Below are 20,374 nucleotides of genomic sequence, written 5' to 3' on the forward strand. Positions count from 1 at the left end.
TGACAGAATGAGATAAAAAATCCAAGGCTGTGAATAGTTTTCAGAACATTTATAAAGAGAAAGTCTTAACAGCTGTTTCTGGGATATTTCATATATCCCTTTATCAGAGACGGTGCGAGAAAATGTTTGAGTATTAATTATTGCAGGTAATGTTAAAAATAACAACATAGATTTAACAGTTTTTTTTATTTTCACCATCAATTGTTATAAGACAATTTAAAATCTTTCCTACCATCAATTGTTAAAATCATGGCTTTCCTTGACAAAAATGCCATATTTTGCATAAAACATTTAGTTTTTCAAATGAACTCCATTTTGACACAAACTGTAAAACTAAAGCTTTCATATGCTATATACAATATAGTTGAGGTTTTTCTATACGATGCTCAAGTCCTTCCTACACATCTCACACAACCACTGCACTAACGATCTTAAGGGGTCTACCACAAATAATACTTCATTTACATGTTTACACATACCACAATAAAATAAATGAACATTTAATGAATAAAGTTATGAACTAATCTAACATATATCAGATTCTAGCCTTAGAAACATTGCCAGATCAGACTGGGCCTGGTGCAGCATTCTGGCTTCCCAGACCCCAGTTGGACCGTCCAACCCATGCTAGCATGGAAAGCGGACGCTAAACGATGATGATGATGATGAGACAGCAAACTAACCAATGTACATATTTATGTAAAGGAGTACTAGTTGCAAAACCCGGCAAAATAGGCTATTCCAACTGTCCCGGTATCGTAACCTATTCGAATACTCTTGTCTCCTGTTATTATACAAGTGATAGACATATCATTATATTATATTAAATTTATCAAAAAATCCTTAAAATATTTCTAAAATTCCATTAAAATCCTTTTTTATGTATTCGTTATTCCAAATTTCATTAAATATCATCTATGTCAAGAGTTTATACACAAAACTTTGCAAAATAAAATTTGGGGGATCATTAAATGAAATTTTCGTTAAACAAAATTTTCATTAAATAAGAATTTGACTGTATGTATGTGTGTGTGTATAGATTCAGATGAATATGGTAACTAAGTTGAGGCACCATAATTTAGTACGGTATTATCCATACAATTTCAAAATGAAGTAATTAAATCAAAATAAGCAACAAGGATATCCACAGGTAATGCAGTATGATCGTTTCATGCAACTCCATTTAATTGAAAAATGCAATCATTACATCAATTTATCTCTTTCTTAAATGGCTCTACCCTCCTGAACTTAGTATTTATAAGGACCCTTATATAAATAACCCTTCTAAACAAGTACCACTAAGAAACTATAAATATCATGTAGGGAGTAACAATAATAACTTCTTAAACCTATAATATAACCCTTAGTTTTTAAAAAAAGATTAGTGTAAAATAGGATTGTTCCAAAACTTAAATATTCCTTCACCTGATACCAGACATCAGTCTTTTATTGATATTAGCTAAATAAGTAAATATATAATTTTTAGTCTAATATATTTTGAATTATTATACTTTTCCTAAAGTCTTCTCTATTGGTGTTAGTAAGTGACATATACTTTACCATAGTATTAGTAATTAAGCTATTTTATTTCCTTTTCTATGGTGTCCTGCCCTACTTTGTTATTTTATTTTATTTCTTTATTATTTTAGAATTAGCCTTTATTTATTTAGGAAATTAATCTAATTTTAGTATCTCTATAAATTCATACTTAGCTTATATAAAACTATACTGGTATATTCACTACTTATAAAAAAAAACTGCTTAGATTATAATTTTATTAATATATGATTAGTATGTTCCTTTACCTCAATACTCCTTTATTAATACCAGTATATACCAATTAATCAATATTCGCAGGAGTGGCTGTGTGGTAAGTAGCTTGCTTACCAACCACATGGTTCCGGGTTCAGTCCCACTGCGTGGCATCTTGGGCAAGTGTCTTCTGCTATAGCCTCGGGCCGACCAATGCCTTGTGAGTGGATTTGGTAGACGGAAACTGAAAGAAGCCTGTCGTATATATGTATATATATATGTGTGTGTATGTTTGTGTGTCAGTGTTTGTCCCCCCCTAGCATTGCTTGACAACTGATGCTGGTGTGTTTACGTCCCCGTCACTTAGCGGTTCGGCAAAAGAGACTGATGGAATAAGTATTGGGCTTACAAAGAATAAGTCCCGGGGTCGATTTGCTCGACTAAAGGCTGTGCTCCAGCATGGCCACAGTCAAATGACTGAAACAAGTATAAAGAGTATACCATCTGATGAGTTAGTATTTAAGTGTACATTATGTATAAATATTAAACTATTTCTGGATAATTTCTTTTCCTCCCTCTATTGTGGTAAAAGTTTGGTGTATACTCAAAAGTATTCATGAATTTCTATCCGTTTGTTACAATATTCTTCTTAATAATCTCTTGAATAACCCTAAACTTTAACTGTATACAATATAGCAACATTTAACTATAAAAATACATGACTTCTCCTGTTTCATTATCAATGGTCTGCTAGTGGGCAACCCTCTTAATTGTCAGCTAACATCTTGTTTTAAGTTTTCCTTTACCAAATCTCATGATATTGCTTCTAATAAATCTTAATGTTTATGACAATACCAATTATGATGTCTGTCTGCTCCCTCAGCCCTACTCCTAACAGATACTACCCTCTGTTCTCTCAGCCTTAGCTATACAAGGATTTTGATAAACTAGTCTATAAATTAAAATTGACCCCATAAAAACAAGAAAATCTGTGACAGGCAGAGTCTGTAACAATGTATATCTTCTTGAAAAGCTCAGTAACTGCTATGCTGGAGTAAGAACAGCATGTTCTTTGTCTATTTCCTTAACTTCTTGGAGATTTTAGGTATAATTATACTGATGTGTCCATCTGTTCTAATTTAATTAAATTCTATGTTTTTGTGCAGCTGAAGATTGTTCTACATTTTAAATTGATGTAATGGTTGCATTGCTCAATTAAATGGAGTTGCATGAAACGATCGTACAGCATTACCTCTGGATATCCTTGTTGCTTATTTTGATTTTATATATATATATATGTATAAATATATATATATTATATATATATATATATATATATGTATAAATATATATATATATATATATATATATGTATAAATATATATATATATATATATATATATATGTATAAATATATATATATATATGTATAATATATATATATGTATAAATATATATATATATATATGTATAAATATATATATATATTATATATATGTATATGTATAAATATATATATATATATATATATGTATAAATATATATATATATATATATATATATATATATATATATTATATATATATATATATATATATATATATATATGTATGTATGTATAATATATATACATACACACATACATGTGCATGTATAAAACTAACCTGAATTTGTGTTCCTCATTACAGTTGTCTATTTTGTTGTCTCTGAAAAAGAAAATAAAAAAAGTTTTTTTTACAAGCAATAGATTTATTTAATGCAGAAACACACACATAATGATATTAATATCGTAATATAATGTTGAAGTTAGTAAGGAAATGGATGTTCAATTATTATTATTATTAGCCTGCACGTGTAAGCAAAAGCAGGGTATTATAATCTTTGTCTGTTTGTCTGTGTTTGTAGAGTTACTGGAAAACGGTTGAACAGGTTTTCACCACACTTGGTAGAAATACTCATTGGGTGAGTGGCTCAAAATGATGGGCATTTGGTTGGATTTTCTTAAAAAAAAAATCGAACTTAAAAATTTCCTGATAAGTGTGTATAGATCTTGATGCACCTATACGCGTAGATATGTGTGTGTACATACATACATACATAGATATATATATATATACAAACATATATATATATACGAACATATATATACAAACACACACATACAAATATATATACAAACATATACACACAAATATACATACAAATATATATATATATTCAAATATATATATACAAACATATATACAAATATATATATACAAACATATATATACAAACATATATTTACAAACATATATACAAACATGTATATACAAACATGTATATACAAACATATATATACAAACATATATATATACAAACATATATATACAAACATATATATACAAACATATATATATACAAGCATACATACATAGATACATACATAAATAAAAACATACATAGATATGCAACTGTGCGTGTACAGTGAGGGATTCGAGGGTTTTGTTTATTTACAATTTGATTTCTTAATTTCACTGGAGTATAAATACCTATAATGATGATACTTAAAAAAAACTTTTTTTAATCAAACTTACAAAAAAACCATAAGCAAGTGGTCATATTATCTTGTTCACTTTCTTTTTCATATGAATCAACCCTCATCTGCATGTGTATAGATCATGGTGTACCTATGCACAGATACACAGATATACGATTCTTTGTGTGAGTGTGTGTGCGCGCATGCATGTGTGTACAGTGATGGATTCGAGGATTTCATTTATTTACAGCTTGATTTCTTAATTTCCCCCAGAGTATAAATACCTGTAATGATGATACTTATAAAAAAAAAATTAATTCAGTTCAATTAAAATGCATGGGTAAGCAACGCATTGTAAGCCATACTATAATTTGCGAAATAATGCCTTTTTTTCCATTATTATTATTGTAAGGACTACTTTCTCTGTTAGTCTTCCAGTTATACCACTGCACCTCATATGTAAACTTAGCTTGCACTCGGTACACCTTAAACAACTTTTCTACATATCAAGCAGGGCCATCTCCATGAAGGGATCTATTTTCCTATTTATCAATAGTTTGGTCTTTGTTAAATTATTTCCAAAGCCCTTTGATTCCAGCTCTTGGCATCCATCCACATCACATGACCAAACCAGCACAATCTTCTCCCTTGCACACAGCAACCAATTACTCTTAACTTTTCTCTGTCAAATATGTACGTTTAAAGTTCTATATTTAAGAGATGAGGAATTATGTACATTACTCTTTACTCTTTTACTTGTTTCAGTCATTTGACTGCGGCCATGCTGGAGCACCGCTTTTAGTCGAGCAAATCGACCCCGGGACTTATTCCTTGTAAGCCCAGTACTTATTCCATCGGTCTCTTTTACCGAACCGCTAAGTGACGGGGACGTAAACACACCAGCATCGGTTGTCAAGCAATGCTAGGGGAACAAACACAGACACACAAACACACACATACATATATACGACAGGCTTCTTTCAGTTTCTGTCTACCAAATCCACTCACAAGGCATTGGTCAGCCCGGGGTTATAGCAGAAGACACTTGCCCAATATGCCACGCAGTGGGACTGAACCCGGAACCATGTGGTTGGTTAGCAAGCTACTTACCACACAGCCACTCCTGTGCCTTATTTATATTATTTACATTATTTATATTTGACGAATAATTGTCCTCATTTTGTTTGTTCTTAACACAACATTTCGGCTGATATACCCTCCAGCCTTCATCAGGTGTCTTAAGGAAATTTCGAACCCGGGTTCTCATTCCTAAGGTATTTTTTGCTGTTGCTGTAGTTATTATTATTATTCAGGCTACTGCCTGGAATCAGACTTGGAATCTTGGGGTTAGTAGCCCGTGCTCTTAACCACTACGCCATATGCACTTGGGTAATTGTGGAGTAAATAAGCCCTAAAATTCTCTCTATAATTATCCATGAGCATATGGCATAGTAGTTAAGAGCGCGGGCTACTAACCCCAAGATTCTGAGTTCAATTCTAAGCAGTGACTTGAATAATGATGATGATGATAATAATAATAATAGTAATAATAACAGCGAAAAATACCTTAGAAATGAGAACCCAGGTTCGAAATTTCCCCCAAGACACCTGGTGGGTATATCAGCTGAAACATTGTGTTAACAACAAACAATTTGAGGACAAATATCGTCAAATGTAAATAATGTAAATAATGCACACTTACATTACACATCCAGCGGAGCATACTGGCCTCCTTCCTTTCCAACCTTTGCATGTCCCCTGCATTTAGGGCTCATGTCTCACTACCATGTAGAATTGCTGTCTGTATACATACATCATACAATCTTCCTTTCACCCGGAGAGAGAAACTTTCCGTGGCCAACAGAGGTTTCCTCCATCCTATTCTTATTCTAGCTATCAAACTCTCCATGTATCCTCCCCACTCCTAATTTGGTTCCCTAGGCAACAGAAGTTATCTACTACCTCTAATGAGTCACCAGAATACTTGAGAAAATCAATTTCCCAAGTTCCTTAAGTTTTTATGGACCCTGTGCATTTTCCACATATGAACTATCTTCTTCGATAACCTTCCTATTAATACATGGCACCTCTTGTGTGTCCATAGCTTACACTGGGTACACTGTATGGAGTTCCTGCCAATACCTTTCCTACAAAACAAACGGGGCCACCTACCTGAGGTGGGTAGGGTCCAGTCAGTTTTTTTTTTTTGTTACTAGGACCTTAGTCTGTGCTAAGTTAATCTTAAGGCCCTTAAATTCCAGGTTTTGCTTCCACACCTGGAATTTCTCATCTAGCTCTGATATGGAATCTGCTATGAGGGAAAGATGATTAGCATATAGTAGGTCCCAGGGGCTGCATGTCTTGAATTTCTCTGTTATGGCCTGGAAGACAATGATGAAAAGGAAGGGACAAAGACCTGAGCCTTGATGAACCCCTACCTGTACACCAAATTCTTCACTGTACTTGTTAACTCTCACCTTACTAACAGCATCTTTGTACATGGCCTGTACAGCTTTCACCAGCCACACATCTATCCCTAGCCTCCTCAGAGCCCACCATATCACACAGCAGGGTACTCTATCAAAGGCTTTCCCTAGATCAACAAATGCCAGGTATAATGGTTTATTCTTAGCTAAGTACTTCTCTTGCAGTTGCCTGACTACGAAAATAGCATTGGTAGTGCTTATTCCCAGATAAAGCCAAACTGTATTTCATCTGGCCTAATTCTATTTATTAGGCTATAACTCTTTCTGTAATTTTCATCACTGGATCCAAGAGTTTGATGACTCTATAACTGCACGTACTTGAATTCAGACGTCTCAATGTGGCTTTAACAATTGGTGCGGGGGTATGGCACAACAAGTCTAGACAGGATTAAAAATTGGTAGAGTAACAGCCCAGAATATACTCCTGCCCAGACTATACCTGGGGCAAGACACAATGAAAATTTTAGGAAAATAAGAATAAGAAATAAGTAGAAATTTTACCGTTGAGTGTGTTAAGTTATAAGGCAGAAAAAGAAAATGACTTTCCTCAGATACAACTGTGTGTATATATGTATATATATATATATATTTAATCTTGTTGCAAGCATGGATGATCGCTAGTGGCGATCCGCCAAACAACATCATCACTGCTGCACTGAAAAACAATGGCTCTTGTAGAACCATTGATCAGATAGAGCGGAAGAAAAATGAATTCATCTGATCCTATATGTTTATGAGACCACACATTGACACCCTGGATGTCATAATGGAAATCTATTGTGGTGAGGCTGATAAGAATAGAGAAAAGGAGACAAAACCTAGAAGTGTCTTTGATCCAGTGGTTCCTCAAAAAAATGTAACCCCTGCCCGTGTGAACAACCAGGCAGAAAAGGATGGGAGAGCCAAGGAAGCAGTAATCAGAAGCCCCTCTGTGCCAATGGTCCTACAAAGGAATGGAACCCTCACCCCCACTGGACAAACCAGAGGAAAGACATACCCACCAGAAGAAAAGGAAGGACAGATCATGAAGAAAGAAAGGGAGAAAAACAAAAAGGAAAAATTAAAATACCCAAAGCCAAAACCCCAACATACCAAACAAAAAACAGAAAACCCTATGGAGGATCCAATGCAATCCAAAACCCTAGAGGAGGGAAGAAATTTGTAAGACACTCAAGGACCTGCAAATTTTACCTGCAAAGGCAAATGTTGGCATGGAGAAGGCGACAAAAACTGCCGGTTTGCTCACCCCGACAAAACTACAGGGGCTTTAAGGAGATAAACTTCCCCGAGAAAAGACAACAACCGTCCCCAAAATATAGAAATGAAGTGCGTCCTTCAGAGGTTATGTGCAAGGCAGCAACTGAGCAAGAGTCTTTTTTGTGCATGACGCAAAAGATTGTGCAGCAGCTGACTTGGCCACACAAAGTGCAAACAAGGAACCTTGCCCACCACTGCACAAGACTACCACAATCAACAGACACGGATGGCATCCCCTAATGCCTTCACAGTCGTCACACCAATATTTTTACTAAATATTGGGGGCCTTTTGCATCATAATAAAAGCAAAATTTCTTTCCTGAGAGAACTTGCTGCATGCAATCAAGCACTATGCATAGCACTCATGGAAACTCACCTCAGCCCTGATATAGAGGATGCAGAAGTACACGTACCAAAATATGCCATACTGCGAACAGACAAAGGGAAAAGGAGCCATGGGGGAGTTGCTGTATACATCCATGATGACCTCACACCCCAGGAATTACTGTCATACTCAAATTCGGTATGTGACACTCTAATTGTATACATAAGACAACACAATATAGTCATATGCAATACGTATTGCCCACCAGATGCTCCAAACCACATAGGCAAGTTTGAAGATTGCCTCACAAGAATTAAAGAAATCCTCATGAATCTGGAACACCATGTGAGCATATTTCTTATGGGTGATTTCAACTTCCCCAACATCAAATGGCCTCATGCTCTCAGGAATGACTCATTGCAAACAAGCACAAGTGGTGTCCCTGCTCAACCTCACCAATACCCTATTCATGGAGCAAGTTGTACTCAAACCAACTAGGGCGAATAACATTCTGGATCTCTGCTTCACAAACAATATCGACATCGTTCATGAAGTGAAAGTGATGCCAAGATTAGTCTCGGATCGCAGCATAATAGCGAAAGAAACAGCCTGAGTACGCTGCAAGATAGGATCCCTCTTCCAAAAGGATGGCTCCCTCACAGACAGTCCAACTAGGATCAGTGAGGTACTGAATGACCAGTTCAAAAGTGTCTTTACTACCACCCTGTTGGAACACAGACAAGTGAACGAACCAATGGACTTCTTTGCTGCCTCACCTATAACCAGTGAAGCAGTTACGATGGAATACATCAATATTAGCGAAGAAGATATACTACTAGCCATAGATGAAGTGGACACAAACTCAACTGCTGGTCCTGATGGTTTCCCAGCAATCCTCCTCAAATCGTGTAAGCATGCCCTGGCAAAACCCCTCCAGATTCTCTTCCAGAACTTTCTTGCAAATAGTAGACTGCCAAGCAAGCTGAAGGAGGGAATAATATGCCCAATCCATAAAGGGGGAAGCAGAGCCCATGCCAAAAACTATAGGCCTATCTCTCTAACTTCACACATCAGCAAAGTCATGGAATGGATAGTCAGAGGAAAACTAATTGCATTCTTTGAAGAAAATAACTTGCTGAGTGATACCCAGCATGGCTTTTGACCAGGTAGGAGCTGCCTGACCCAGCTCTTACAACATTATGACTGGGTATTGAGGCAGTTACTCAACAACTCAAATGTGGATGTAATATAACTTGATTTTGCAAAAGCTCTTGACAAGGTGGATCATGGTATGATATGCCACAAACTGGGTGATCTGGGCATAGCTGGAAAATTTGGAGAGTGGTTACATGACTTTCTGAAAGATAGAAGTCAGGCAGTCGTAGCTATTGGAGCCACCTCTATGAAAACAGAAATAGTGAGCGGTGTTCCACAAAGCAGTCTTGGGGCCACTGCTTTTTAAGCATGGCCCAGAAAATAGTGCATCAACTAACATGGATACAGAGTCAACACCATACAAACCACTATCCAAGACCACCACAGATGATGGATCCAGGATGGCCACCACCAACACCAGAGACCCCTGCACAGATATCACACCCATATTCCTACTGAGTATCTGGGCCCTATTACGAACAGGCGGCAGAGACAAGTTTCTATACCTGAAAGACCTAGCTGCATGCAATCAAGCAATATGCATGGTGCTTACCGAAACGCATCTAACATCTAATATAGCAGACGTGGAGATAAACATACCAGAGTATGCCGTACTCCGAACAGACAGAAAAGATAGAAGTCATGGGGGAGTTGCAATGTACATCCGAGAAGATGTCACACTCCTACAACTCTTATCACACTCAAACTCTGTCTGTGACACTTTAATAGTACACATAAAACAAATTGATGTAGTTGTATGTTTAACATACCATCCACCAAATACCTCAAAGCAGGAGGGTAAATTTGAGGATAGCCTCAGACGCATAGAAGAGGTCTTGACAAATCTGGACCAACACATCAATATACTTTTCCTAGGCGACTTTAACCTCCCAAATGTTAAATAGCCTGAAGGTCACATCCTCTCTGGGATGTCAGTGCATGAACAAAGCCAGGCAAAATCTTTGTAAGAACTCTCCAACATGCTGTTTCATGGAACAAGTGATACTCCAACCAACCAAGGGAAGCAATATTTTTTAGATCTCTGCTTCACAAACAATGTGAGCCTAATCCATAATGTGAAAGTAACACCTACATCTCTTTCAGATCGTAACATTATAGAATAAACAATGTATGGTCCTAGACAACTCACTGACACCCACCCCATCAGGAGGACTCAAGCCATATCCAACCTGAATTTCCACAGGGCGGACTGGAAGTCAATTTGCAAAGAGATTCGAAATCAAAACTGGCATGATAGCCTTTCTATACAAGACAACGACCTCAAACCAGGTCATTTTATGTCAACCATACAAGACATATGCACCAAATATGTGCCAGAAGGAAAGGCTAGCAAACGTGTCAATAGAATTCCCAGAGACAGGAAAATCCTTATGAGACACAGAACAAAGGTCTGAAACCAGTTGAATAGAGAACTGGAGGATAGGAAAAGGGCTAAATTAAAACTAACACTGTTAGAAATAGAAAACAAAATTAAACTGTCCCATGAAAAGGAGAAAGCAGAGAAGAAGAGAGCAGTAGAAAGCATAAAAACAAACCCCAAGGCTTTCTATAGGAGACTGCCACAGCACAGTACAAATAGGACCCCTATTGCTGCCTAATGGCTCACTGACTGCGGACCCCAAATGGGTAAGTGAAGTGCTCAGTGCGCAATTCAAGAGTGTTTTCACTTCTCCTCTGAGCCACATGCAGATAAAGAACCCAGCTGATTTCTTTGACAATATCACTCAGCAGAAAAAGACTGCATCAATTACCTACATTGACATTGAAGAGAAAGATGTAATGGTGGCCATAAACGAAATGAGCTCAAATTCAGCAACTGGCCCCGATGGTTTCCCATCCGGATACTCTTCCAGAGTTTCCTTGCAAGTGGTAAACTTCCCAAAAAGCTGAAGGAAGGCATCATATGTCCTATCCATAAAGGTGGAAGCAGAGCAGAGGCTGGGAACTACAGGCCCATCTCTCTGACTTCACATATTAGCAAAGTCATAGACCAAATTGTCAGAAGGAGGCTGATTGCGTTCCTAGAAGAAAATGACTTGCTGAATGAGACCCAGCATGGTTTCCATCCAAGAAGAAGCTGCCTCGTGCAGCTCTTGCAGCATTATGACTGGGTCCTGAAGCAGCTACCTGACCATTCAAATGTCGATGTGATATATATCTTGACTTTGCAAAAGCCTTTGACAAAGTTGATCAAGGCATGATATGTCACAAGCTGCATAGCTGGTAAATTAGGAGAGTGACTGCATGACCTCCTGAATGGTAGAAGTCAGGCAGTAGCAGCCAATGGAGAATTATCTAGGGAAACGCAAATATTGAGCGGTGTTCCACAAGGAACTGGCCTGGGGCCACTACTGTTTATAGTAACCCTTCTGGACATGCCCACGGTCACTCAGACAGCCAATGTCACTAGCTACGCTGATGACACAAAACTATCTCAGGCAATAAAGAATCCTGATGATGTCATAAGCCTGCAGAATGACCTAAGTGCAATATATAAGTGGGCAGAGCAAAATAATATGCGGTTCAATGCTAAGAAATTTCAAGTACTGCGCTACAAGGCCACAAGTGTCGCCCAACTGGCATACACAGGACCTGCAGGTACTGCAATCCCAGAACCACACATAGTGAGAGACCTGGGCATCGGCACGTGTAGTGATGCATCGTTTCACATGCACCTTGTCAAGTTGACAGGAAAGTGCTGACAACTGGCAGGGTGGATACTGAGGACATTCAGAACAAGGTATCAAAAAGTCATGTTGACTCTATAGAAGACATTTGTTCCGAGCCGCCTAGACTAATGCTCTCAGTTGTGGTCACCACACAGTGTCAAGCTGACAGCAGAACTCGAGACAATTCAGTGTCACTATACAGAAAAAGATCGTCACATCAAGCAGATGAACTACAGGGAGTGACTGAAGGCACTAAGTCCCTACTCCCTGGATCGCAGGCGGGAGAGATATAGAATAATTTACATATGGAAAATACTGGAAGGACAGGTACCAAACTTTTGCATCAAGTACTATACGAATGCCCACACACATCGCCACTGCATAGTACCAAGGGTTGCCGTTCAATGCATCGCACATAAGAACAAGGTACTGCAACAGCCTTGGTTTCAGAGAACCTCAGTATGAATACACATACACATGTATATATATATACATATGTATATGCATACATATGTACATGCATACATATGTACATTCATACATATGTACATTCATACATATGTACATACATACATATGTACATACATATGTATATACATACATATGTATATACATACGTATATACATACATATGTATATACATACGTATATACATACATATGTATATACATACATATGTACATACATATGTATATACATACATATGTGCATACATATGTATATACATACATATGTATATACATACGTATATACATACATATGTACATACATATGTATATACATACATATGTACATACGTATGTATATACATACATATGTACATACGTATGTATATACATACATATGTACATACATATGTATATACATAATATGTACATACATATGTATATACATACATATGGACATACATATGATATACTACATATGAACATCATACATATGTACAACATACATAACATACATACATATGTACATACATACATATGTAACAAATACATATGTTATACATACATATGTACATACCATACATAGTACATACATATAGTATATACATACATATGTACATACATATGTATATACATACATATGTACATACATATGTATATACATACATATGTACATACATATGTATATACATACATATGTGATACATACATTATTACATAAATATGTAATACTCATATGTACATACATATGTATATACATACATATGTACATACATACATATGTACATACATATGTATATACATAATATGTACATACATAATTACATACATATGTATATACATACAATGTACATACATATGTATATACATACATATGTACATACATATGTATATACATACATATGTACATACATATGTATATACATACATATGTACATACATATGTATATACATACATATGTACATACATATGTATATACATACATATGTACATACATACATATGTACATACATACATATGTACATACATACATATGTACATACATATGTATATACATACATATGTACATACATACGTATATACATACATATGTACATACATACGTATATACATACATATGTACATACATACGTATATACATACATATGTACATACATACATATGTACATACATACATATGTACATACATATGTACATACATACATATGTACATACATACATATGTACATACATACATATGTACATACATACATATGTACATACATATGTACATACATACATATGTACATACATACATATGTACATACATACATATGTACATACATATGTACATACATATGTATATACATACATATGTACATACATATGTATATACATACATATGTATATACATACATATGTACATACATATGTACGTACATACATATGTATATATATACATATGTATATACATACATATGTATATACATACATATGTATATACATATATATAGACATATATATACCTATGTATATACACATATATGTAGATATGTATATACAAATATATATATATACGTATGTATATAAAAATATATATATACGCATGTATATACATATATATACATATGTATATACAACATCATCAGTGTCGCTTAACGTCTGCTTTCTATGCTAACATGGGTTACATATATACATTGTATATACATATATATATATATATATGTACATATATATATACACATATGTATATACATATATATATATGCATGCATATACATATATATATATATGTATATACATACATATATATATATATATATATGCATGCATATACATGTATGTATATATATATACATGTATATACATATATATACATACATGTATATACATATATATATACATGTATATACATATATATATATACACATACACATGTATATACATATACACATGTATATACATTTTTTTCTCTTTTTTTTTCTTTTTACTTGTTTCAGTCATTTTGACTGTGGCCATGCTGGAGCACCGCCTTTAATCGAGCAACTCGACCCCAGGACTTATTCTTTGTAAGCCCAGTACTTATTCGGTCACTTTTGCCGAACCGCTAAGTGAAGGGGACATAAACACACCAGCATCGGTTGTCAAGCAATGCTAAGGGGACAAACAACGACACACAAACATATAGATATATATATATATATATATATATATATATTTATATATAAATATATATACGATGGGTTCTTTCAGTTTCCGTCTACCATATCCACTCACAAGGCCTTGGTCGGCCCGAGGCTATAGTAGAAGACACTTGCCCAAGGTGCCACGCAGTGGAACTGAACCCGGAACCATGTGGTTGGTAAACAAGCTACTTACCACACAGCCACATATATATACATGTATATATACATATATACACACATATATATATGCATATATATACATATATATATACACATATATACACACATATATATACACACATATATATACACATATATATACACATATATATACACACATATATATACACATATATATACACATATATATACACACATATATATACACATATATATACACATGTATATACATATATATACACATGTATATACATATATATACACATGTATATACATATATATATATACATATGTATATACATATATATATATGCATATATATACATATGTATATGCAGATATATATACATATGTATGAGCATATATATATACATATGTGTATGCATGTATATACATATATAATCTATATACACATATGTATATACATATATATACACACATATATACATACATATACATATATACATACATACATATAGATATACATACATATATACATACATACACAAATATATATATACATACATATATATATACACATACATATTTACATATACGTATATACCTATATAGGTATATACTTATACATACATATACGTATATACATATATATGTATACATATACATGTATACATATACGTATATACATATACATGTATACATATACGTATAAATATACATATATACATATACGTATAAATATACATATATATATATGCGTATAAATATACATATATACATATGCGTATAAATATACATATATACATATGCGTATAAATATACATATAAATATATATATACATATATACGTATATTTATACACACATATCCATATATATATATACATATTTATACACACATCCATATACATATTTATATACACACATCCATATATATATTTATATACATATATACATATTTATACACACATCCATATATATATATATTTATATACATATTTATACACACATCCATATATATATTTATATACATATATACATATATTTGATTTGATATACACAGAGATGTATTTATGCGAAATAATCGAACAAAGATAGCGGAAAGAGAAATCTAAATAACATGTCTAATTACAATGCAGTCTTTTGGCAGAATGGTGACAGACAGAAAAAATAATATTTTTCTCCAGTTGACGCCCAGAGAATGCAAACAGCAGGAGCAAAATAGCTTCTCCTAAACATATATAAATAAAGAGAATTAGATATTGCTCGGTAAAACGATTAAATAGGGCCCAGGAAATGATTTAAAGCGAGAGAGAGAGAGTGCTCGCCATATTGGAAAGAAGGTGAAACATTTCTCTAGATTTTTAAAGGGCAACGGATAGATGAAAGGAGGCATCTTTTTACCTGGACATTATGATGTTTGGATTCAATCTCTAGCTCCGTGTGTATGTTTGACATCTGATCCGACGGCTGGTTTATTCAACTGGTCTTGTTTTGCTCTCCTTCATGTAAATCCAGCGAGAAACAAACGATAGTATCCTTCCCGGAAACTAGATACAGCCTCCATTGCACAACATCTCGCAAACTTTCGTAAGCTTTCACGTAAGTTCTCGTTCTTCAATTCTTCAATTTCAACATTGGAGATCCGTATTTTTTCTACAGGCTTTATAAACCCTTTACAAGGCTTTATTAAGATTCCATAGGGGTTCATTAATTTTTTAATAAAAAATAAACTTCAAAGTAAGAGATGTAGCAAGACGGGATTCAATTATATTTCAAGTAGCACCTGCTAAATTCACTAATTTTGTGTGTTTTGACAATTCTACACACTTCCCTGAGTATAAATGTTAATAGAGATAACGAGGGAACCTCCACTCCAGTCGCTCTCAATTAGTGCACCGCGATTCGCTTCTACATTATAAAGGGTATTTACGTGAAGTGGGGAATTAAAAAAAAATATATATAGTTTTGGGTATATTAAAATATATGCTAGGATGTTTTCGGTTTGAACGGCAGTTTTTAACATAATTTCTAGGTAACTAAAAAATTTTAAACTTCGTATACTGGTAGAATGTGTTTATAAAACATCTTTTTCTCTTGGCTTTATTTAGAAATTTCTATAGTTTGTAAGATATTTGTTGTTTTTTTTCTTCAATTTTTGCAATTTCAACCAATCACTGACGTCTATTGAGGTAAAAAAAAATTCTGTGCCGTATGAATATGTCCCTCGTTCTGTTTATTTACATTTGTGAAGAAAAAAAGATAGCCTTCCACCCCACCCTTGATCCTAACCGTAACCCTAAAACAGATTGAAATGCAATAGATCGATACTAGGGTCATAATTATGGGTGACAATTTCATATGACACCGCTAGAAAAAACTGCCGTTCAAACCGAAAAGATCCAAAAAATATAGTTTGGGGTATATCAAAATATATGCTATTCATAAGTTCAGTTATTTGAAACTCCGGAATCAATAATTTTCAGAGTTATTTTTTTTTTTTTAATTTTTCATCCGAATACATCCTTTGAAGCTTCCCCCGTCAAGTAAATGAGTAAATTTTTCATTTGAAGTCTTTTGTAGCACGACGTCAAAAACATTAATAACTAGTTCTACATTATTGCATACAAATCTCTTTAAAAAAAAATTAACGCAACAATCATTCAAGATAAACGAATAGACGGGATGTCCATGGTTGGAATACCTTCGATAATACGTCTGGTCATTCGGGTTTCTAACATGTGGCTGAATAACAGCCTGGTGTTATTTTAAACCTATACCGTGTCCCAAGGACCAAATACAACTCGTTAGCTTGGCATGATTCCTTTAAGCAAACGACTAGCTGGGTGTGTCTGTGTTTGAATTGTTCGTGTCTGTGTGATACATTGTTCGAGATAGCAGCTCCTATAGACGTATAGGGCTAAAAACACACAGAAACATATCAGTAGCAGACGAAAATTGTCCCACGGCGGTGGTAGCATTGCTAAATATATATTTCTGCGTCGTATCTACAGGCATCCGCATGCTAAGACAAAATCCCAAGTGTGATACACTCTTTACTCTTTTACTTGTTTTAGTCATATGACTGCGGCCATGCTGGAGCACCGCCTTTAATCGAGCAACTCGACCCCGTGACTTATTCTTTTGTAAGCCTAGTACTTATTCTATCGGTCTCTTTTGCCGAACCGCTAAGTAACGGGGACATAAACACACCAGCATCGGTTGTCAAGCAATGCTAGGGGGACAAACACACACACACGCATATATATATATATATATATATATATATATATATATTATATATATATATATATATAATATATATATATATATATATATATACATATATACGACGGGCTTCTTTCAGTTTCCGTCTACCAAATCCACTCACAAGGCTTTGGTCTGCCCGAGGCTCTAGTAGAAGACACTTGCCCAAGGTGCCACGCAGTGGGACTGAACCCGGAACCGTGTGGTTGGTAAACAAGCTACTTACCACACAGCCACTCCTGCGCCTATTTGCTATTTTGAACTAATGCTGTTTCTGTCCACTCCTCACGAACTTTAATTCAGCCTACAGGTTAACAACAACTGTGGTTTTTTAATCACTGTTGTATCTGTATGGGCTGATTTTGTCTAAGTATGTGGTTGCCAATGGAAACAAACTACTTTCGATTTCTAAAGTGGCAAAAATACGTATTTAAGCAATGCTACTTCTGCTGCTAGACGCTTTTTGTCTGTTACTGGTATAATTTCTGTGTTAACACTGTACATCTACAAGAAACTTATCAGGCTTTCAAGAATATAAGTACTTTAAGTATAATACACATATTGCTATTTTTAACTAATACTGGTTTTATCACTCACCATTAATCCCGACGGGTTTTTTTGGGGGGAATCTTTTCGGTTTGAATGGCAGTTTTTAACATAATTTCTAGGTAACTAAAAAATTTTAAACTTCCTATACTGGTAGAATGTGTTTATAAAACATCTTTTTCTCTTGGCTTTATTTAGAAAATTCTATAGTTTGTTAGATATTTGTTTTTTTTTTCTTCAATTTCAACCAATCAATGACGTCTATTGAGGTAAAAAAACAACCATTCTGTGCCATATGAATATGTCCCTCGTTTAAGAAACAGATTGGATTTATTTACATTTGTGAAGAAAAAAAAGATACCCTTCTCCCACCCCTAACCCTAAAACAGATTGAAATGCAATAGATCGATACTAGGGTTATAATTATGGGTGACAATTTCATATGACACCACTAGAAAAAACTGCCGTTCAAACCGAAAAGATCCTTTTTTTTTCTCTCCAGTTGAAGAATGTAGGCTCAAAGATTTTTCCAGTTTTCCGAAATGTCAAGTTAATATGCCTTACTTGTTGTTCTTTCACCTATCTCAGTCTTTCGAATTTTTTTTTTGTACATTTGATCAATAAGTATCCGGACTGTTGCCATAGTAACAAAGCTAAAAAACATAGAATGAAGTTGTTTGGCACAGACTGACTTTGAACTTTGTTGTGCATGCACACTAAGTTTTAACATTCTAGCTCACTTCTGCCATTTACAGCAGTGCTTGGAAGGAAGGTGTGTAGTGTGTGATCATCACATTGACTATGGCAGAGAACGTTGTCATGGTGGGTGATACCTGCTCAGAGGCCTGCAGAAAGTATATGAACCGCATGCATGTAGACGAGTGGTTCAGACGTTTCCGAGATGGCTGAAAAATGTTGATATTGATGAAATGTTCTCGGTGACCCACAACCAGCGGAACTGAGACAAAATGGTCTGTCAGAGCTGGTGGAGTGTGAGGGAAACATAAACAGAAAGGTGGACTTAGCGTAAAATTGCAGAAAATCTTGGGACCCTGCTTTCAGCTATTTCAGAGTAATTGTGCAATGCACCAGAGAGGGGAAGGAGTCCACATCAGCTTGCAAAAAGGACTCCTTCCAATCTTCTCCAGAGATGAAATGATTAAATAATGCTGTCTATTTATGGAAGATGGGGCTCCTTGTCACAGAGCTTAAAAGATTGGTTGGAAGAGAATGGCATTAAAAGGCTTCCGTGACCAAGCCAGTTACTAGATACGAACCCTATTGAACACCTCTATGACATAATGGGCAGGAAACTTTTATGAAAAGAACAAGAAAGCATCTTCATCTTTTGAGATTTTTGCATGAAACTTAGCAAGAAATTCCTCATGAGAATATTCGTCATCTGATCAGTAGCATGCCCAATAGGGTCCTTGCATTAAAAAATGCAATGAGTATGTCTACTAAATATTAGCTATTCACATTATAATAATTAATAAATAACTTGAATGCATAATTTCAGATTTAAATAAATTCTAATGATGTGTCTTTTTACTTCTGTCATGCCTGTGTACATCGCCTGTACAGCTTTCCCCAGCCACTTGTCCTCAGAGCTCATCATATCACACA

General features: G+C 34.9%; 1 protein-coding gene across 1 annotated transcript in view; it reads right to left on the reverse strand.

The window, feature by feature from the left end:
- Window positions 1-16,514, reverse strand: part of LOC115209306 (serine/threonine-protein kinase 3) — a 52,365-nt gene extending 35,851 nt beyond the window's left edge. Inside the window, exons 1-2 of the mRNA XM_029777646.2 lie at window positions 16,340-16,514; window positions 3,417-3,458 (exon numbers count right to left, since the gene is read on the reverse strand). Coding sequence (XP_029633506.1) covers window positions 3,417-3,458; window positions 16,340-16,347 — 50 coding nt within the window. The 5' untranslated portion in view covers window positions 16,348-16,514. The remainder of the gene's footprint in view (window positions 1-3,416; window positions 3,459-16,339) is intronic.
- Between the last annotated feature and the right edge of the window lie 3,860 nt (window positions 16,515-20,374).

The sequence above is a fragment of the Octopus sinensis genome, linkage group LG3 (genome assembly GCF_006345805.1).
Source record: "Octopus sinensis linkage group LG3, ASM634580v1, whole genome shotgun sequence".
Classification (NCBI taxonomy): domain Eukaryota; kingdom Metazoa; phylum Mollusca; class Cephalopoda; order Octopoda; family Octopodidae; genus Octopus; species Octopus sinensis.